Below are 18,400 nucleotides of genomic sequence, written 5' to 3'. Positions count from 1 at the left end.
CTCCTTTTCTTATAAGAACATCAATCATTGGACTTAGAGTCCATCCTAATCCAGTATGACCTGATTTTAACACATTGCATTTGTGTCATAGCCCCTCAAATTCCTATGTTGAAGTCCTGATCCCTGTACCTCAAAATGTGTACAGTCATGGGCTGCATAACGACATTTCAATCAATGATGGACCGCATATATGACTGTGGCTGCATAAGATTATAATACCATATTTTTATTGTACCTTTCCTACATTTAGTTATGTTTAGATACACAAATACTTAACGTTGTGTTACAATTGCCTGCAGGATTTAGTACAGCAACACACTGCACAGGTTTGTAGCTTAGGAGCACTAGGCTACACCACATGGCCTAGGTGTGTAGTAGGCTATACCACTTAGGTTTGTGTAAGGACACTCTATGATGTTTGCATAACAAAAACATTGCCTAATGCCACATTTCTCAGAATATAACCCTGTAGTTAAGTGATCCATGACTGTACTTGGAGATAGGGCCTTGAAAGAGGTATTTAGGGTGAAATGAGATCATAGGGGTAGACCCTAACCCAATATAACTTACGCCTTTATAAGAAGAGATTAGGACACAGACACACATAGAAAAGACTGTGAAGACACCAGAAGATGGCCATCTATAAGCTGAGAAGGGAGCCCCTTAGAAGGAACCAACCCTGCTGACGCTTTGATCTTGGACTTAAAGCCTCCAGAACTGTGATAAAGTATATTTCTGTTTAAAGCACCCAGTCTCTGTTACATTATTATGAAAGTCCTAGCAAACTAATGCAGTCTGCAAAGACCCTATTTCTGACTGGGTGTGGTGGTTCATGCCTGTAATCCCAGCACTTTGGGAGGTTGAGATGGGAGGATCCCTTGGGTTCAGGAGTTTGAGGCATCATAGTGAGTTCTTGCCTATATAAAAATTTTAAAAATTAGCTGAGCCCCAAAAGTTGAGGCTGCAGTGAGCTGTGATTGTGCCACTGCCCTCCAGCCTGGGTGACAAAGTAAGACCTTGCCTCTAAAAGAAGACTCTATTTCCAAATAAGATGATATTTGGAGGTTCTGGATAGAAAATGAATTTTGGGTATCTCTGTGAAACCCACTGTACACAGTATAAGTGAAAGACTGCAGTGAGAAATAAGGCTAGAGGGATAGTCTAAGACCAGATTGTGGACAGCCTTGAATGCCAGGGTTAGGGTGTCTGGCCTTTTTTCTAGGTGTACCAAACTCTGCCAAACTGAGGATGAACATGTGAGAAGCATGGAGAGGAATGACAATGAATAGATGGGGAAGGTTTGTTGTAATTCCTAAATCATCTCATCCTTTGAGCATCCATGGTGTGTCAGAGTTAGGGAACTGGTGACCTTGAATTGGTGGGAAAGGCTTTCAGGGTGTGTATAACCCCAAGGGGTTATGAATGTGTTCTCCTATGCCAATCCTGATGACCAAGTGCTGGCTGCTGGAATTCCACCCCTGACAAGGACTGTATAATGAATTCAGGATGTCTGCTGTGGACAAAGGAGTGGGAAATTGGGGTTGCTACAGTTTGTTAGTTCCATCTAAAACACTTGTTGAAATTTGGTTTTCATTGTAACATCATGGAAGGTGGGAACTTTAAGAGGTGATTAGGCCATGAGAGCTCTGCCCTCATGAGTGGAATTAGTGCCATTACAAAAGGGTGAGTTCAGCTCCCTGCTCTCTCTCTCTCTCTCATGCACTTCCTTATTCTCCTGCCTTCCCCCCATGGGATGATGCAACAATAAGACCCTTTCCGGATACCAGCTTCTTGATCTTGAACTCCCCAGCCTCCAGAAATGTGAGCTGATAAATTTCTGCTCTTTACAGTTTACACAGTGTCTGCTATTCTGTTACTGCAGCACAAACACACAAAGACAGGGGCCCAGGTGCCATGTATTTGAGATCCCTAGTTTGGTTCTTTAACCCATTGAATTGGTTGCTGAATGTCTGCCATAGCTTGTTCAGAGTCCAGTTGTTGTGATTAGACCAAGTACTTTTGTTTATAAACGTTTTGGAAATCAAAGCTTTAAAAATACTCTGTTGAGTGTTCTATTGAAGTCTCATCCAAGTACTTCATTGATTTTTTTTTCTTTTTTTAATCCGAACAGAGTAGCCAGATGATACCAAGTTAGAGGCAGTAATGTGTAAAATCGCTTTCATGAAGATGTTTTGGTTTATTTCCTTCAGTCCAGGGAGTAGAGCCCAGAAAGCTCTCACTTTAGAGAGACTTTGATCTTCCCATCTCAGTTTAGCTATTGGCTGTTGAGTCCTGCATTTGTTAGCCATTCATCACCAATAATGTATCCCATGATAATACACTAGCTTTTGGCTCCTCTGGGTACAGTTTTGATGCAGTTTTTGGTTCTTGTTATTGTTTTTAATGAAGAAACCAAACTTCAGAAGAATGCAAAGTATTTAGGTATGGAGGTAAATAATTTGTTTTGAGTGAAAACAGAAGTTTCTTTTAAAGCTTTGTGTTCTCTGATAAAATAACTTGATCAAATTATTTAATTCATTGATTTAATGAGACTTAACATCATGCTTGGAACCTGGGGCATAGAGAATAGTGCTTGCACTTAACCCTTGAAAAGAGGAAATATGTTAGTGCATTAACTCATTTATTCCATTAACAGTTAAATATTGAGCCTCTACCAAACGTCATATTTCTCTGGAAATATAATCAAAAAACATTTTTTCTAGTTCTGAGCTCTTGGAGTTTATAGTCTAATAAGAGAAATAAATATAAATGTAACATCACATCTGAAAAATTGAAACAGACAGGAGGTGTTTGTGCTATGGGAATTTACAAGGGGATTTGATTCTGGCAGAGCCTGTTACTTAAAAACTTTCTATTCTTATTAACGTTAATGTTGTTTGGGGTGGCAAAATATACAACAATATTTCCTTTTCCAGACTTTCATAGGGTTAGGGCATCCATATAGCAGAGTTCCGACCAACAAAACAAACTGCAGTCTGCTGGAGGATGTTGGTCAAAAGAGGGGCAAACCAGGCTGGTGGTGCTATTCTACGTGTCTTTATACCTTGAATGTGGATGTGATGTCTGGAGTTTCTTATAATCCTAAGAAAAGGCCAACAGAATAGCAGAAACATCAATCCTGGCCTTATTGATTTTCTGAAACAAAGAATGCTGCAATTACTCACTTTCAGACTTCTTGTTATGTAATGATAGTAATTCCTATTTGCTTAATCCACTGTTAGTCATGTCTTATTTACTTGCAGCCAAGCACATTCTTAAGTGCTGTTAAGGGAGTCCAGAGAAAGTTTCCCTGAAGTCTTGATTAGCTAAAGTTTGAAGAATGAGCAAGGTTTAAGTAGATGAAGGAAGAGTTTCTCTGCAAATATTTGTGACAGGGGAGATTGGTGCCCACAAAGGGTGGCAGTACAAAAGTAAAGGGAAGAGAGAATGGAGAGGGATGAAGTGCAAGACCTTGCAGCATTTCCAGGCCACATTAAAGTTTTGTTTTTAAGAAACTTGGAAAGCCATTGAAAGGTTTGAAGTAGGGGAGGATAATATGACAATACTTGTCCATTGTTAGACAAATGCAATAAGGGCTGTGAGTTATATAAGGTATTATGAATGCACAGAGGAAGAAATATGTCTTGTAGGAGGGCAGAAAAGGTCACCATTGTGTTGAATATTAAATAAAGAGAAGAAAGTCACCAGAAACAAAATGAGAAGAAAGAGTTCTAGACAGAGGAAAGAGAAATATGATCAGAGTGCTGCTGGTGTAAATTAAAGGTGCATTTAAGTTCCCATGAGTAACATAGTTTGTCTCAAGTGTAGGGCTCCTCCATGAAAGGAATGGAGGTGAATTTTAAAATGTAGGAATAGGCAAGATCATCAAACCTCTGAAACAAAGCCTGAGTTATAGTTAGGATGACAGTATAATTTATTACCCAAACTGGGAAACTTTCAGAGTGAAAAAGGGTGCTATAAATTTTCAAACAATTGTCATTCGTCAGCACTCTCCAGGGCAAATTGGAATGTAATCCATGGTCACTCTACTTGGGTAGATTAAATATATTGGGCAACTGGAATAATTGGCTTTTAATAAGATAAAATTTGCACATACCATCTCCCAACTTAAAAATGCATGTCCCACTTCTAGAAAGCTATCACAGAAGCTAAGAACCTGCCTTTGGAGTTGCATGTAATAATTCCAATTTATACAGTTAAACAGTTAAACTGACTTCCAGCTTTTGAAGCTTTGAACTTGGCTTCCATTTACCAAATATGAGATGCGTTTCTACTGCTATCTACCTATCTCCATGAACCCATTTTCTCTTTCAACTGGAATACAGGTCTTTCTAGTCTCATTTCTCTTCATGGCTTATGTTAATCAGAATTATTTTGATTTCAAGTGACAGAAACCCAACTGTGGGAGACATGCTGATCACCACCAAGTATTCGAGCTCTTTACCTCCTGGGCATGTGGCTGAACTGCACTTGCAGGTATCTCTCATAGTGGAAATGTTTACTATTTCTGTATCAGATCATTTAATGGCTGCTGTGAGTCTCTCCAAAACTCTTTTCCTCTGCTATAGAGAATGACAGTAGTTGATTCTTCATCCGCTGGTTTCTAGAATGAGCACAATGCAGAGAAGAGCCCCTTTTTAATGCACGAAGAATATGAAAATGAAGGGACAGTAGTAACCTTTGCTGTTTGATGCCACTCAGGTTTTGAGATTGTTACTGCATCATAACCTAGCCTATCTTGGCTAATATGCCAACTGAAACTAGCACAAATGAAAAGGAAAAATTGTATTCTGTAGTTTGGAGGCATTGTGGGGCAGCTCACAGAATGTACAGAAATAGAACCCGGGCCTTAGGGGATTGAAATGATGGACTAAGAACTATCAGAACACACACATTTTCTCCCTGTTGTTTTCTTTCCCTTCCCTCTCCTTCCGTTTTTGTCCCCTTATTTCTCATCACTGCTTATCTTTGTTTTGCTTCATTCTGCACATTGCACTCATCTAGAAAGAAAGAATTCTGCCAGAAGCCCTAAATTTACTTTGTCCTTATTGAACATGTCCGGGGAAAGTGTTTATTGCTCCCAGTTTCCAGGTGACAACCACTGGAAAATAATGTGATTGGCTCTGTGTGGGCTGCGGATACCTTCCTGAACCACCCACACTGAGAGGAGAAGTGTCAGCTTTGCTTGTTGGCAGGTGTGCACATGTTTTTGACTATTGTATATTCACTTTATAGTTCCTTAGCAGAATTTTATTTAAACTATTTTCCATTTTGTGGGTGTGAGTTTAGAAAAAAATTAGATAGTAATCCACCTGGTTAATGTCATGTGTAATTAGAGGTACTAATATTGTCTTCACAGACCCCTGCAGGTAGTCTTGCTCTCTTGCGTGCTATGACTGACTTTTTCTGTCTCTCCGTATTACCTATTACTGTTAGTAGATACCCTTTGAATTTCTTGCACCAGATTAAATAAGATACTGAGCTTACTAAAATTTGATGTTATTTGTTGCATGCCCCAAATACTAAATTTTGGGGGTTTCATTTGTTAGATGTGCCTTTTTTGGTGATGTTATGGAAGTTCTTGCTAATCTGAGAGAAGAAAATACTTTATATTTCTATTTGTTTAATTTATTTATTTTGTTACTGTCTTTTGAGATGGGGCCTCACTATGTTGCCCGGGCTAGACTGCATTGGCTATTTATGGGTGTAAGCATAGTGCACTGCAGCCTCAAATTCTTGGCCTCCAGTAATAGAACTTTATTTTTAGATAAGAAATGCTGCCCAGAAATAAATGAGAGTTATATAAGATCTAGCACAGTACCTGAAATGTGAGGAGAATGCACTTACTTACCAGTGTCTACCTATTGCATTAGGGTCATTATCTTTAGGAAGATTACTGTTATGTTGGAGTACAGAGTTGGCCAAAATCAACCAGATAAGTGGGAAAGAGAAAGAAGCCATTGAGCCTTGCAATAAGCCAGTTCTCCTTCAAAATACTAATTGAGCCTGAGTCTGTTATAGGTGTTTCCTTTAGCTTACTGATTTTTCTTGTTATCTCACTTAATGATGTGCATGGAAGCATTTTGGTAAGTAGAAAATTGCTGTCTGTATTGTTCTTTACTCAGAAGAACTGTAAATCTTACCCGTTTGTGCTAGCAAGCAGCAGAACTACAATTAATCAGAGATGGTGTCTGGGCAAGTAGCTGAAACTTTAGAACCTTGCTACTCATGCTGCGGTCTGTGGTGTAGACTTTTGGTGTCCACTGGGAGCTTGTTGGAATCGGCCCAGCCCCATGGGATCTGTGGTTTAACAAGGGCCTCAGGTGATCTTCAAGCATTTAAAATTTGGAGAAGCACTGCTCTGAAGATTAGAATCAGCTTCCTGGTAAGGTTTGGGGAGCCTAGACTGTTTGGGCTTCAAATGTAACTGACATCTTTGGGAAGACGGGAAATGCCTACCTTCCTGAAGATGTCAGTTATATTCGAAGTATCACCTGACACTTACATGATACAATGTTCACATCCTCTGACCATGACCTTGTAGGGGAGACATTGCTAATTTTTTCTGTCATTCTTTCCACCAGGCTTCAGGATGCTTCTCTATCCTGTAGTCCAGACAGCTTTTATGGAAGCATAAGAGTTGGCCTGAGGCTGGGAGCATGGGCTTATGCCTGTAATCCCAGAGCTTTGGAAGGCTGAGGCAGGAAGATCGCCTGAGACCAGGAGTTCTAGACCAGCTTGGGCAACATGGCAAGACCCCTGTCTCTACAAAAGTAAAAATTAGCTGGGCATGATGGCACATACCTGTGGTCCCTGCTACTTTGAGCCCAGGAGGTTGAGGCTGCAATGAGCCATGTTTGTGCCATTGCACTGCGGCCTGGGTGACAAAGCAAGACCCTGCCTCAAAAAAAAAAAAAAAAAGTTGGCCTGAGAGTTAAGAACAATTTATCATTCCTGCCTGAAGACCAACTGTTTGCTAGAGAGTACCCAACAGGCAAAACAGACCAAAGAGAAGTCCAGGTTAGGGAATCTTGTGGGTGTGGCTTTCAGCTGGTTTGTTGGCTAAGTAGCGAAGTCGAGGTCATGAATTAGACCCAGGAGAACAAACCAGGTAATCTCTTAATCCATTCCTTCCAGTTTTGCTGTTTCCCATCATCTGTGCTTTGTCTTGCTAACTGATCTTGATATTTGCTAACCCTCATCTTGATGTCACTAACCTTCATCTATTCCTTTGCATTAGCTTACTCTCTTGGTCTTGTTGAGGCACCTTGGGAAAGATTGCCTTATTTAATGGATCATCTTCAAATGTTGTCTTTTTTTTTTTTTTTTTTTTCAATAGGGTCTCACTCTGTCTGTTGCCCTGGCTGGAGTCAAGTGGTACAATCATGGCTCCTTGCAGCCTCAAACTCCTGGGCTCAAGCAGTCCCCCTGCCTCAGCCTCCCAAGTAGCTGGGACTACAGTCATGTGCCATCACACTTGGCTAGTTTTTAATTTTTTTTTGTAGAGACCATGTCTTGCTGTGTTGCCCAGGCTGGTCTTGAACTCCTGACCTCAAGTGATCCTCCTGCCTCAGTCTCTGATGTTGTTGGGATTAGGGGCTTGAACCACCATGCTCAGTAACATTGGTTGTCTTTGTCTTTATTTGGGCCCTTGCAAAGGAGGAAGGAAAAACACCTTCTGTGAAGTGGCCTCAGACTGAATGCTTCTCAAGGTCAGCTGTTAGTCCAGATTGTTACTTCACCTAAGGAAATTGAGATACTGGATTAGAATCAACTCCCATTGCCTTTCTGAATGGGCTTTACCTTTTATTGCTCCCCATGGGTAGTAAGTATACAGGATCTGAGTCAGCTTGTTAAGTTCCAGTGACAGTTCCACTATTTCCTGGCATGTGACTTAGGGCAACTTAACTCTCTTTTTTTTCTTCTTCTGTAATATGAAATGATTCTAGAGCCTAATTCTCAAGGTTAAATTATCAGGGTTCTTCCTCAAGATAAATGAGAATTATATAAGATCTAGCACAGTACCTGAAACGTGAAGAGAATGCACTTACTCACCAGTGTCCACCCATTTCATTATGGTCATTACCTTTACGAAGACTATGGTTACGTTGGAAGTAGGGAGTTGGCCAAGATCAACCAGATATAATTGCAGCTACATTTTTTGCTGTTTTGAGGCAAGGTCTTGCTCTGTCATCCAGGCTCGGGTGTAGTGGCACAATCTGAGCTCACTGTAGCCTCAGCTTCCTGAGTTCAAGAAATCCTCCCACCTCAGTCTCCTGAGTAGCTGGGATCACAGGCATGCCTTACCACACCTGGCTATTTTTGGTACTTCGTGTAGAGACAGGGTTTCGCCCTGTTGCCCAGGTTGGTCTTGAACACTTGAGCTCAAGTGATACGCCCACCTCAGCTTCCCAAAGAGCTGGGATTATAGGTGTGAGCCACTGCACCCAGCCTCTGCAGCTAAAATTTTTTAAAAGTTTCCCTCCTCTAGCCAGACCGTACCTCTTCATTGCCAGGTAAAATTGTTCTCTGAATATATCCGAATCACCAGTTTGATTAAATTCAGGGTAATTCCCCTCGAACTCTGCCAAGTTTAATATAAACCAACATATTTTGAATAACTGTAATTAACACTCGAACACATTTTCTATTGATCAGAATTCAGGCTTTATTATTGAGCAATGAAAACAGCTAAAACTTAATTCCAAGCATGTGTAGTTAAAGTTTGCAAAGTGGGATATTGTTCACAAAACACATTCAATGTTTAAACACTGTTTATTTGAAGAACAAAATATATTTAAAATTGTTTGCTTCTAAAAAGCCCATTTCCCTCCAAGTCTAAACTTTGTAATTTGATATTAAGCAATGAAGCTATTTAGTACAGTCTAGTTAGACAAGCAGAATAGCACTAGGCAGAATAAAAAATTGCATAGACGTATGCAATTTTCCAAGATAGCATTCTTTAAATTCAGTTTTCAGCTTCCAAAGATTGGTTGTCCATAATAGACTTAAATATATAATGATAGCTAAAAAAAATAAGTATACAAAAATGTAAAAAAGGAAACGTAAGTCCACTCTCAATCTCATAAAAGGTGAGAGTAAGGATGCTAAAGCAAAATAAATGTAGGTTCTTTTTTTCTATTTCCCTTTATCATGCAATCTGCTTCTTTGATCTGCCTTAGGGTTACCCATTTAAGTTAGAGGTTGTAATGCAATGGTGGGAATAAAAATTGATCAAATATACACCTTGTCATTTCTTTTCAAATTGCGGCTGGAAACTTCCAAAAAAGGGGTAGGCATGAAAAAAAAAAATCAAATCAGAACCTCTTCAGGGGTTTGTGTTCTGATATGGCAGACAAGATAGAAGTCCCACCAGGAGATGGAGCAATTCAATAAAAGGGTAATGGGCTGACAAGGTATTATTGCCAGCATGGGACAGAATGAGCAACAGGCTGAAAAGTTTTTGGATTATATAGCACCTAGAGTCTCTGATTTAGGGAATTCTTGTTAGTCAAACATACACTAAACTTCCAAGGGAAAATCTTTCAGGTAGCTTAAGCTTGCTTTTCTAGAGTGACGAGATGCATTGCTACTGTGATTTTTTGAAAACAGACTGGGTTTGTACAAGTGAGAAAGACTAGAGAGAAAGATTTTAGTCTGTTTAGCAGAAGCCATTTTATCTGCGTGCACATGGATCAATATTTCTGATCCCCTATACCCCAGGAAGGGCAAAATCCCAAAGAAACGTGTTAGCAAAATTGGCTGACGCTATCATATTGCTATGGACGTTGATCTTGTGTTGCAATTTTTTAATAAGTAAAAATTATGATTTTTACTTGTTCTTAGAGATCAGCAACCTGTAAGTTACGATGAATCTTGCTTGGAGGACACATTGAAGAAAGGCCTATTGAGGGATGGTGAACTCGCATATGTACCTCTTGCTGCTGCGACAGGCCTCATCACTCCACTTGCCCTGAGCTGATTGGGAGAACAGGACACAGTTTTCCCGCTTGCCACCGTTAGGCTGTGCACGGTCCCAGTTGAGGAAGGAGATAGCGATTCCGTTGACGTCAACAAACTTGCCTTCCGTGACCATGTCATTGATGCCCAGCCAAAAGTCATTGACACCTGGCAGGCTCTTTTTACCATAGTCTTGGAGGGCGTTGATTTCGTCGGAGTTCCTGGGGATAACCAGGATTCCTCCTTTGGAAATGCAGTCTTCATTGGCCTCATGGAAATGCTTCAAACCTTCTGAAGCAAGGTAGCATTTCTTGTGAACTTTGGTGCCTCGGAGACAGACTGTGAAGATGTGAAATTTAACATATTAAGATGCATTTTGAGTGTATTATGACTAGGGCTGGACCTGGCAAATAGCGATAAGTATTTGTGGAATGAAGTATGATAATGATGAGACAATAATTACAATTTTCTATGTGCCAGACAACATGCTAAGCATTTTACATAAATTAAGTTACATAATCCTGACAACCCCATGAAGTTGTATTTTATTACCCCTATTTTTACATATCAGGATATTTAGGCTTAGAGAAGTTGTTACTTGTAACACCTTAGCATTTTTTTTTTTTTTTTTTTTTTGAGATGGAGTCTCGCTCTGTCGCCCAGGCTGGAGTGCAGTGGCGCGATCTCGGCTCACTGCAAGCTCCGCCTCCCGGATTCACGCCATTCTCCTGCCTCAGCCTCCCGAGTAGCTGGGACTACAGGTGCTCACCACCACACCCGGCTAATTTTTTGTATTTTTAGTAGAGATAGGGTTTCACCGTGTTAGCCAGGATGGTCTCGATCTCCTGACCTCATGATCCGCCTGCCTCGGCCTCCCAAAGTGCTGGGATTACAGGCGTGAGCCACTGCGCCTAGCCACATTTTTTTAAATGAAGTAATTTTTGCAGCATGTGAGATCACAGCTACCCAAACGCAGGTCTGCCCTATCCCAAGACATGGCCTTAAACCTCATGCTGTTATGATATATACATGCTTGCTACTCTGTGTTGGATTTCTTTGGGAGTTTTGGAACTAGATGGTATATAATATTTATTTTTAAAAAATGCTCGGCGTGGTGGCTCACACTTATAATCCCAGCACTTAGGGAGGCAGAGGCGGGCAGATCACAAGGTCAAGAGTTCAAGACCTGTCTGGCCAACATAGTGAAACCCCGTCTGTACTAAAAATACAAAAAATTAGCTGGATGTGGTGGTGTGTGCTTATAATCCCAGCTACTCAGGAGGCTGAAGCAGGAGAATCATGCGAACCTGGGAGGCAGAGGTTGCAGTGAGCCGAGATTGCACCATTGTACTCCAGCCCGGGCAACAGTGCAAGACTCCGTCTCAAAAATTAATCAATCAATCAATTAAATTCTAGTTTTGCATGTGGAGAGACAGGGATTTTCTTAAGCAGATAGCTGAGCCTTGGTAATATTGTTTAGATTATTCAGGATAAACTGAGCATAAAGATAGTTTTAGGCCATAGCATTGGAGAGTCAGGTCTCAGAGCCCATAGTGCCTGGGTTTAGGTCTCATCTCTGACATTTAACTAGCTGTGTATATCTTGAACAAATTATTTACCTTCTTTGTGCCTCATTTTCCTCATCTGTAAAATTAGGATCATAATAGCTTAAGTTGCTGGAGGATTAATGGATTTGTGTTTATAAAGAATTTCTAGTACCTGACTGTGGGTAAAGGATGAACAAAACTCACCTTCTGCATAAGAATTTGACTGTCTTTTAACTTTCTAATTCTGTTCCCCTGGAAGCCTGATAAAGGGAGTATGTCATCCTTGTTACTAGGCAACATGGCTTGTGGTAAAAATGACCCCAGGTTGGTAACATGCATCTGGTCTGGGAGTTATAAATACTTGATGGAAAGCTGTAACTTCAGTCTTCCCTGAAGGCAGTAACTTCTAATGAGGCAGGTCTCTTGTAAGGACCCTCAACACCCTGCTTTTGAAATTGCTACAAAGGATATTAGCTCCTTGGGGGATGAGCCTTGTAAACCAGGGCTGTTCCCAAACCTGCCCACATGGCTCACTTCCTCACCCCTTGGAGAATGGCTCCTGGGCAGTAGCGCATGTGGCTGCATAACTGTGGGGAGGAACACTGGCGCTGCCCTGTTGGCAAGCTGCGGTTCTAACCCATGTCCTTCCAGCATCTTAGGCTGGGTGTGGCCCGAGTGAGTCCTGGTGGCCTGATAGGCACTTAGCTATCATCCAATAAATGCTGATCATTTTAGTCGTTTCATACTTGCTTCATTCTGTTTCACTACTCTTTAGAGAATAAGTATGGACTGACTTTTCAAATTTATTCCTGAACTACTTATTTTTATTTCTCTAACACCCATATATAGGAGAATGGGATTGTAAATGAAGCTGATTTCCTAAAAAAATCATCTCCCAGCATTGGGGCCCTCTTATTGGCCACATTGTTGATTTGTCAATGTTTCTTTTAAAAAGACGTCCCCCAGAAATTGACCCAGAAATTTTCCTGTCTCCTTTGGGACAAGGCACTGAGAAGGTCTGCACCTTACCTGTCTGCAGGGCTTGAATTTCCTTCAAGGCATTGACTTCTGTCCAGAGCTTTTCAATTTGAGTCTTCAGATCTCCATCCTTGTCTGGGGAAAATTTTAGGGTGGGATGGGGTAGGTGGATAAAAAGCATATGATTAAAATAAAATCAAGCTTTGGAATGTAGGACCCAAGGCAATAGTGGTTTTGGTGAACCTGAGCCCAGTGTATACAAAAAATAATGCATGAAAATAACTTGGGGCTGGCGAAGTGGCTCACGCCTGTAATCCCAGCACTTGGGGAGGCCAAGGCGGGTGGACCACTTGAGGCCAGGAGTTCGAGACCAGCCTGGCCAACATAGCAAAACCCTGTCTCTACTAAAAGTAAAAAAATTAGCTGGGCATGATGTTGAATGCCTGTAATTCCAGCTATTTGGGAAGCTGAGGCATGAGAACTGCTTCAACTTGGGAGGCAGAGGTTGCAGTGAGCAGACATCATGCCACTGCACTCCAGCCTTGGTGAGGGAGTGAAACTCTGTCTGAAAAAAAAAAAAAACAAACAAACAAAAAAACAATGAATGAAGGAAAGAAGGAAGGAAAAAAAGAAAAAGAAAATAACTTGGACAGGAAGATTCCTAACAGCTTCATGGCAATCATTATACTAGAAGGTCCTTCTGTGAGTTGAGGCTCCTTCTATCTCTCTAGTCACATCCTGTGACTCTAGGCTTGTTGACTTTCAGGGTCATCTGAGAATAAGCTCAATCTCATCTTTCCTGTGTGTTCCTCCTGCTAGGATCACTCTTGCTCCAGCGCTTTCCTGTATTCTTAGCAAGCTTAAATATCTCCTCTTCTGAGAAGGCTTTCCTGGTTATACTATAATTTAGTATCCCTTCTGCTAATCTTTCTTTGAAACTTATTTTTCTTCATTCTCTAGTCTCAGTTCACATTTTATTTTGTTCCATATTTTATAGAGTATTCTCTATATTTTCTATTCTCTACTTTATTTCATCTGTCTTATTATTCTTGGTGCTTCTGATGCTTAACATAATGCTTGGTACATAATAGGTGTTCATAATATTGTCTAGTGAATACACACTTTATGGTATACACAATTGTTTTCACTTGCTCTTCAAACATAGCTATGAAGGGAGAAAAATTGGATTCCCACTGAAGAATGAGGACAAGTCCAATGAGAGTGTCTCGAAAGATACATGGCAGAATTCGTACTCTGACTGATTTGGGTCCCCAGGTCCCCTGTCCCCAGTGTTCCTACTCAACACATGCCTCAGATATGGTGGCTACTAGCAGGGTTAAGTGCTAAAGGTTCGTATAGAAATACGTCTATATTAGGTATTAGCAACTTAAGTCTTGTGTGTTCCTGGATGAGGCTAAAGGATCTTTATAGCTGTCCTTGACCAATCTTGGCTATAAGTAAGTGGCAGAAAACAAGCAACCTTGGATAAATTGAAATTTCAGGTGTAATAAGGATTCTCTTAGAGATTGGCAGCTTGTGAGGTCTTCAAAAACAGGAATTATAAATCATAATAAAAATTATTAAAAGCCTCCACATACTGTTTGTCAGAGATCAATTCTTTCAGTAGTGCTTGAGAGAGACACAATCATTGTCTCCATTCTACAGAAGAAAGAGTCCTGGAAAGCTGAATTCACCTGCTGAAGGTCACCCAGCTAGTAAAGTGAAGAATTGGGATTTAAATTTGCCCAGCTCCAGGCCTGTTCTCATTTCATCCCTCTTACCTGCTTCTGCACAGTGATTGCCTCTACCTTCTTGGTCCCGAGCACATGGCCCCAGACAGAGAAGATACTTAAAGCTTGGTATGAACTGTCCCCAGCTGCTTTGTGGGGATGCCATGGAGGAAGTCTATGTTCTGTACTGGATTTTTCAGGACAGTCTAAAATTCACATGTGCTAATTCACTGTCCCCTTAAACATGTGCTTCATAAGCCAGATGTTTCCTCATTTGGGTTAGGAAGCTGTCTTCCGGAATATCCAGGGGTGGACCCTGCCTCTGTTTTACTTAATGCTACACATCAGTTCTCAAAGCATCCCATGGCTCAGCTCAGAAATACTATAACCTAAAGATTTTTACCTGTGTGACCATTTAATCCAGAAAAAATGTAAGGGTGCATTCAGAATGCAAATTCATCAGCTGGTGGGGGCCGGGCTTGCAAAGACTACTGAACACTTTCTTCCAAGGTATAAGCTGTCACCTCTAAAAATGTCATCCCCCATCCCTCTCAGCTTCCTGCTCCATTCTCCTTAAATAAGTGGCCTCTACTGGGAGATTGTAAACATTGTAATTAACATGAAGACACATGAATTGATATTAGGCTCCTGGGAGATGGTTATGAAATTCATTATCCAGGGACTTGGCTGTAGCTTCCATCCTTTGTAGCTGATGTAGATGTCTTTTGTGTACAACAAACAAAGGGAATATGTGGAACAACTACTGAGCTGGAAAAGTCATATTTTATTCATGAATGCAACACATAAATTGAGACCTATGAAGCAAGTACCAGAGAGATCTTGTGTTTGGAGCTAAATTCTTCCGTTGCTATTTAGAGTCCCCCAGAAGGCTCCCTTTCATTTTATTGTTGCTCTCCAGAGGCAGACACAGTGTAGAAACACAAAAGTCATTCCCAGAAGACATGGCCAGTAAAACCATTATATGATGTTGGATTGTCAAAGTATATAGGAATGGGCACTCCCATACACAGAAGATGGGAGGATGGATTGGTGTTATCATTTGGAGGGACAATTAGAAAGTATAATTAACCTGCAATTTTACTTCTGGAAATGTCTCATAACATCCTAACATGGGGAGCAGTATGTGTGCAAAGCAGTTACTTGGGGCTATTGAATCAAAAAGAGATGTATTGGGAGAGATCAGACCCATTCAAACAATGGAATATTATGCAGCTGTTAAAATGAATAAAGTATTGCTTACACTGGTAACTATCGAAGGTTTAATAGATGAAATAAATTTATTTGCCTAGCCAAACATTCTGCATAGCCAATTCTTATTTTGTTAAAAATATGTATTTTAATTGTGCACTTTAAAAACTCTGGGAATAGGCCGGGTATGATGGCTCATGCCTGCAATCCCATCACCTGAGGTCAGGAGTTTGAGACTAGCCTGGCCAACATGGTGAAACCCCATCTATACTAAAAAATGTGTATGTACAAATATCAGCTGGGCATGGTGGCGAGCACCTGTAGTCCCAGCTACTTGAGAGGCTGAGGTACTAGAATTGTTTGAACCTGGCGGGTAGAGGTTGCAGTGAGCCGAGATCACACCACTGCACTCCAGCCTGGGTGACAGAGTGAGGCTCTGTCTCAAAACAAACAATCCTACAAAAAACAAAGCACAAAACTTCTGGGAATAGTATTACCTGATAGTTAATAGTGGATAATTTTGTGGTGAGGATTGGGAGAGAGAAGATGGCTTTCACTTTTGATCTCTTAAACGCTGGTATTATTATATTTCAAGGTACTTAAACTATTTTAAAAGTGTATGGATGGGTGGGGATATAATTGCTTGACTGGTTTAGGTTTATTGCTTCACCTACTGTAGAATCTACTTTCTTGGACCTAATGGCAAAAAGTAGCAAAAACTATACTGGGGGAATGACATTTAAGAGGTGTGTACCCAGTCAGTTTTTTTTTTTTGTTTTTGTTTTTGTTTTAAAAGCATGTGCATGCACATGTGGTTATGAGGGAGGCAGTGGGGAAGAAGGGGGTAAAGAAGTGGGAAAGAAGGTGGGGAGAGAGAAGAGAGTGGGAGGAGGAAAGGGAGGGAGGCCCCTGGAAAACCTGGGTGTGACCTAAGCTGCGATTACTTCAGAAACACCCACACAGCACCCACATGCACACGCAGTCACGTTCAGACCCTCTTCACACATTCCTACTGGGTGATCGCCACTCTCAAGAGGAGTGCCACTCCATCCAGCAGTGAAGAAACGCTGGCTACAGAAATGTGCCACGTCACCCAGTATCTTCTCTCTCCCCTCTCCTTTTGATACCATCTTCAGCAATATGTTTCGTCTACTCATGAGAAATAGTTTAATCTTTCACTGAAAGAAGTACAGTATTTCTTAAGGAAAAAAGATTCCACTTAAGAAACCTTGCACTAGCTGGGTGTGGTGGCTCACGCCTGTAATTCCAGCACTTTGGGAGGCCGAGGCTGACGAATCACGAGGTCAGGAGATCGAGACCATCCTGGCTAACACAGCGAAACCTCGTCTCTACTAAAGATACAAAAAATTAGTCGAGCGTGGTGGCAGGCGCCTGCAGTCCTAGCTACTTGCGAGGCTGAGGCAGGAGAATGGTGTGAACCCAGGAGGTGGAACTTGCAGTGAGCCAAGATTGTGCCACTGCCCTCCAGCCTGGGCAACAGAGCGAGACTCTGTCTCAGAAAAAAAAAAAAAAAGAAACCTTGCACCAGACCTAAATTTTGTAAATAAATGTCCCTGAAAAATGGTACTTTATAATCATTAAAGCACAAGACCCCTTTTTACCCACCAGCCATCTGTCATGTCAAATAGACTGTAACCTTGCTGAAATGTGTGTATGTGTGTGTTGTTACTAATGAAGTGAAAATAAGGAAATAGTCATAATCTGAAATATCCTGAAATGAAAATGATGCAGAGGATGTGATAAAACATGACCCTCTGTCTTGTTTTTTTCTTTTGCTTAGGTTTCAACGTATTGCAAACACCTCGCTATCATCATTGTTCTTTTCAATTTCTTTAACCTGTTAACCCAATTCAAGTCACTCAAAATTTGAGGTTCCCGGGAGATTCAGTTTTGCATCACAATGCCTTCAAATACTAGATGACTTTGCATATTGATTTTTTTAAGTTGGAGAGATTCAGTGTCTCTGACATGAAAAAGTTTAAATATATGGTATAGGTTGTCCTTATGCTGCCAAGGATATGGAAATACAGCTAATGATAACTAATGACAAAACAGGAAGTCACAATTAGCAAAATCTCTATCCTCTGCTACACATTGAATAACATTATAGTTATCTTAAAATATAACTGAATCGAGTTACTCAATATCTACTAGTGAAACAGTGTGCTCAGTTAATACATTCTTCTTGCCCCATATTAATAACACCAGATTTTCAGAAATCCACTTGAGCTTCCTCTGAAGCACATTCTATTTAAGCCCACCTAACAAAAAATATACAACACAGAATTCTTTTATTATCAAATTGTTTCCCTGTTGTTTTTTTTTAAACCCAGCAGCCTGGTTTCTTTAAAATAAAGTATCCCAGAGAATTAAAAGTTCACTTAATCCCCTGAAATGCCATATAGGGATGATGGCATGGTGCCATCACCAAAGATAGTGTCCTGGAGCAGTTTGAAAATTAACATTGTCCAGCACCTACCCACACTGTCTAAGCCTAGAATTTTGCTTGATTGAGAAGCCCCATTACCTCTCACTCGACGTTTGCTGTGCTTCCTGGCTTTTAATCTGGATGTGTGGCTGGTGGTCTGGTCCAGGAGTAAGGTGATCACCAGGATGCAAATTACAAGTCCATTCTTTGCCATGGCTCTGGGGCAAGCCTGCTGAGCCACGCTGCCAGCCCCCCTAAAGCAGCTATGGAGAGGTAGACTACACAGCTACATCTTGCTCTGGGATGCCTGGGGCTGGCTTATAAAAGTGAGCTTCGGAGGTTGGCTGCAATCCTGCTGACGGAATGTTTGAATGCCTCTGCTGGCCACAGCATAAGGTGGCCTCTTGTTCTTGTGCCTCATGTTAGGCTTTCTATTTATTTAATTTCTGCTGCATTTTCTAGTGATTTGCCTTTTTGGAGTGTGTCAAACTTAACTACAGGTTTAG

At 41.0% G+C, this 18,400-nt stretch overlaps 1 protein-coding gene across 1 annotated transcript; it reads right to left on the bottom strand.

Moving 5' to 3' along the window:
* Nucleotides 1-8,669: 8,669 nt before the first annotated feature.
* CLEC3A (C-type lectin domain family 3 member A) lies at nt 8,670-18,143 on the bottom strand. Its single transcript, XM_003820903.5, has 3 exons — nt 17,994-18,143; nt 12,558-12,641; nt 8,670-10,320 (listed from the first exon to the last, which is right to left on the bottom strand). The coding sequence occupies exons 1-3, from the start codon at nt 18,106-18,108 to the stop codon at nt 9,926-9,928; spliced, it is 594 nt and encodes a 197-aa protein (XP_003820951.2). The 5' UTR covers nt 18,109-18,143; the 3' UTR covers nt 8,670-9,925.
* Nucleotides 18,144-18,400: the final 257 nt, after the last annotated feature.

Source organism: Pan paniscus, chromosome 18 (assembly GCF_029289425.2).
Source record: "Pan paniscus chromosome 18, NHGRI_mPanPan1-v2.0_pri, whole genome shotgun sequence".
NCBI classification, from domain to species: Eukaryota; Metazoa; Chordata; class Mammalia; order Primates; family Hominidae; genus Pan; species Pan paniscus.
This window is presented reverse-complemented; position numbering and strand designations above follow the sequence as displayed.

What these genes read in the sequence shown, in the direction of transcription:
- CLEC3A (XM_003820903.5), bottom strand. Translation starts at nt 18,108, where the DNA reads ATGGCAAAGAATGGACTTGTAATTTGCATCCTGGTGATCACCTTACTC. An exon ending in CAGCAAACGTCGAGTGAGAG is followed by an intron (nt 12,642 to 17,993) that starts GTAATGGGGCTT and finishes AATTTTCCCCAG; the next exon opens with ACAAGGATGGAGATCTGAAG. An exon ending in AATTCAAGCCCTGCAGACAG is followed by an intron (nt 10,321 to 12,557) that starts GTAAGGTGCAGA and finishes ACATCTTCACAG; the next exon opens with TCTGTCTCCGAGGCACCAAA.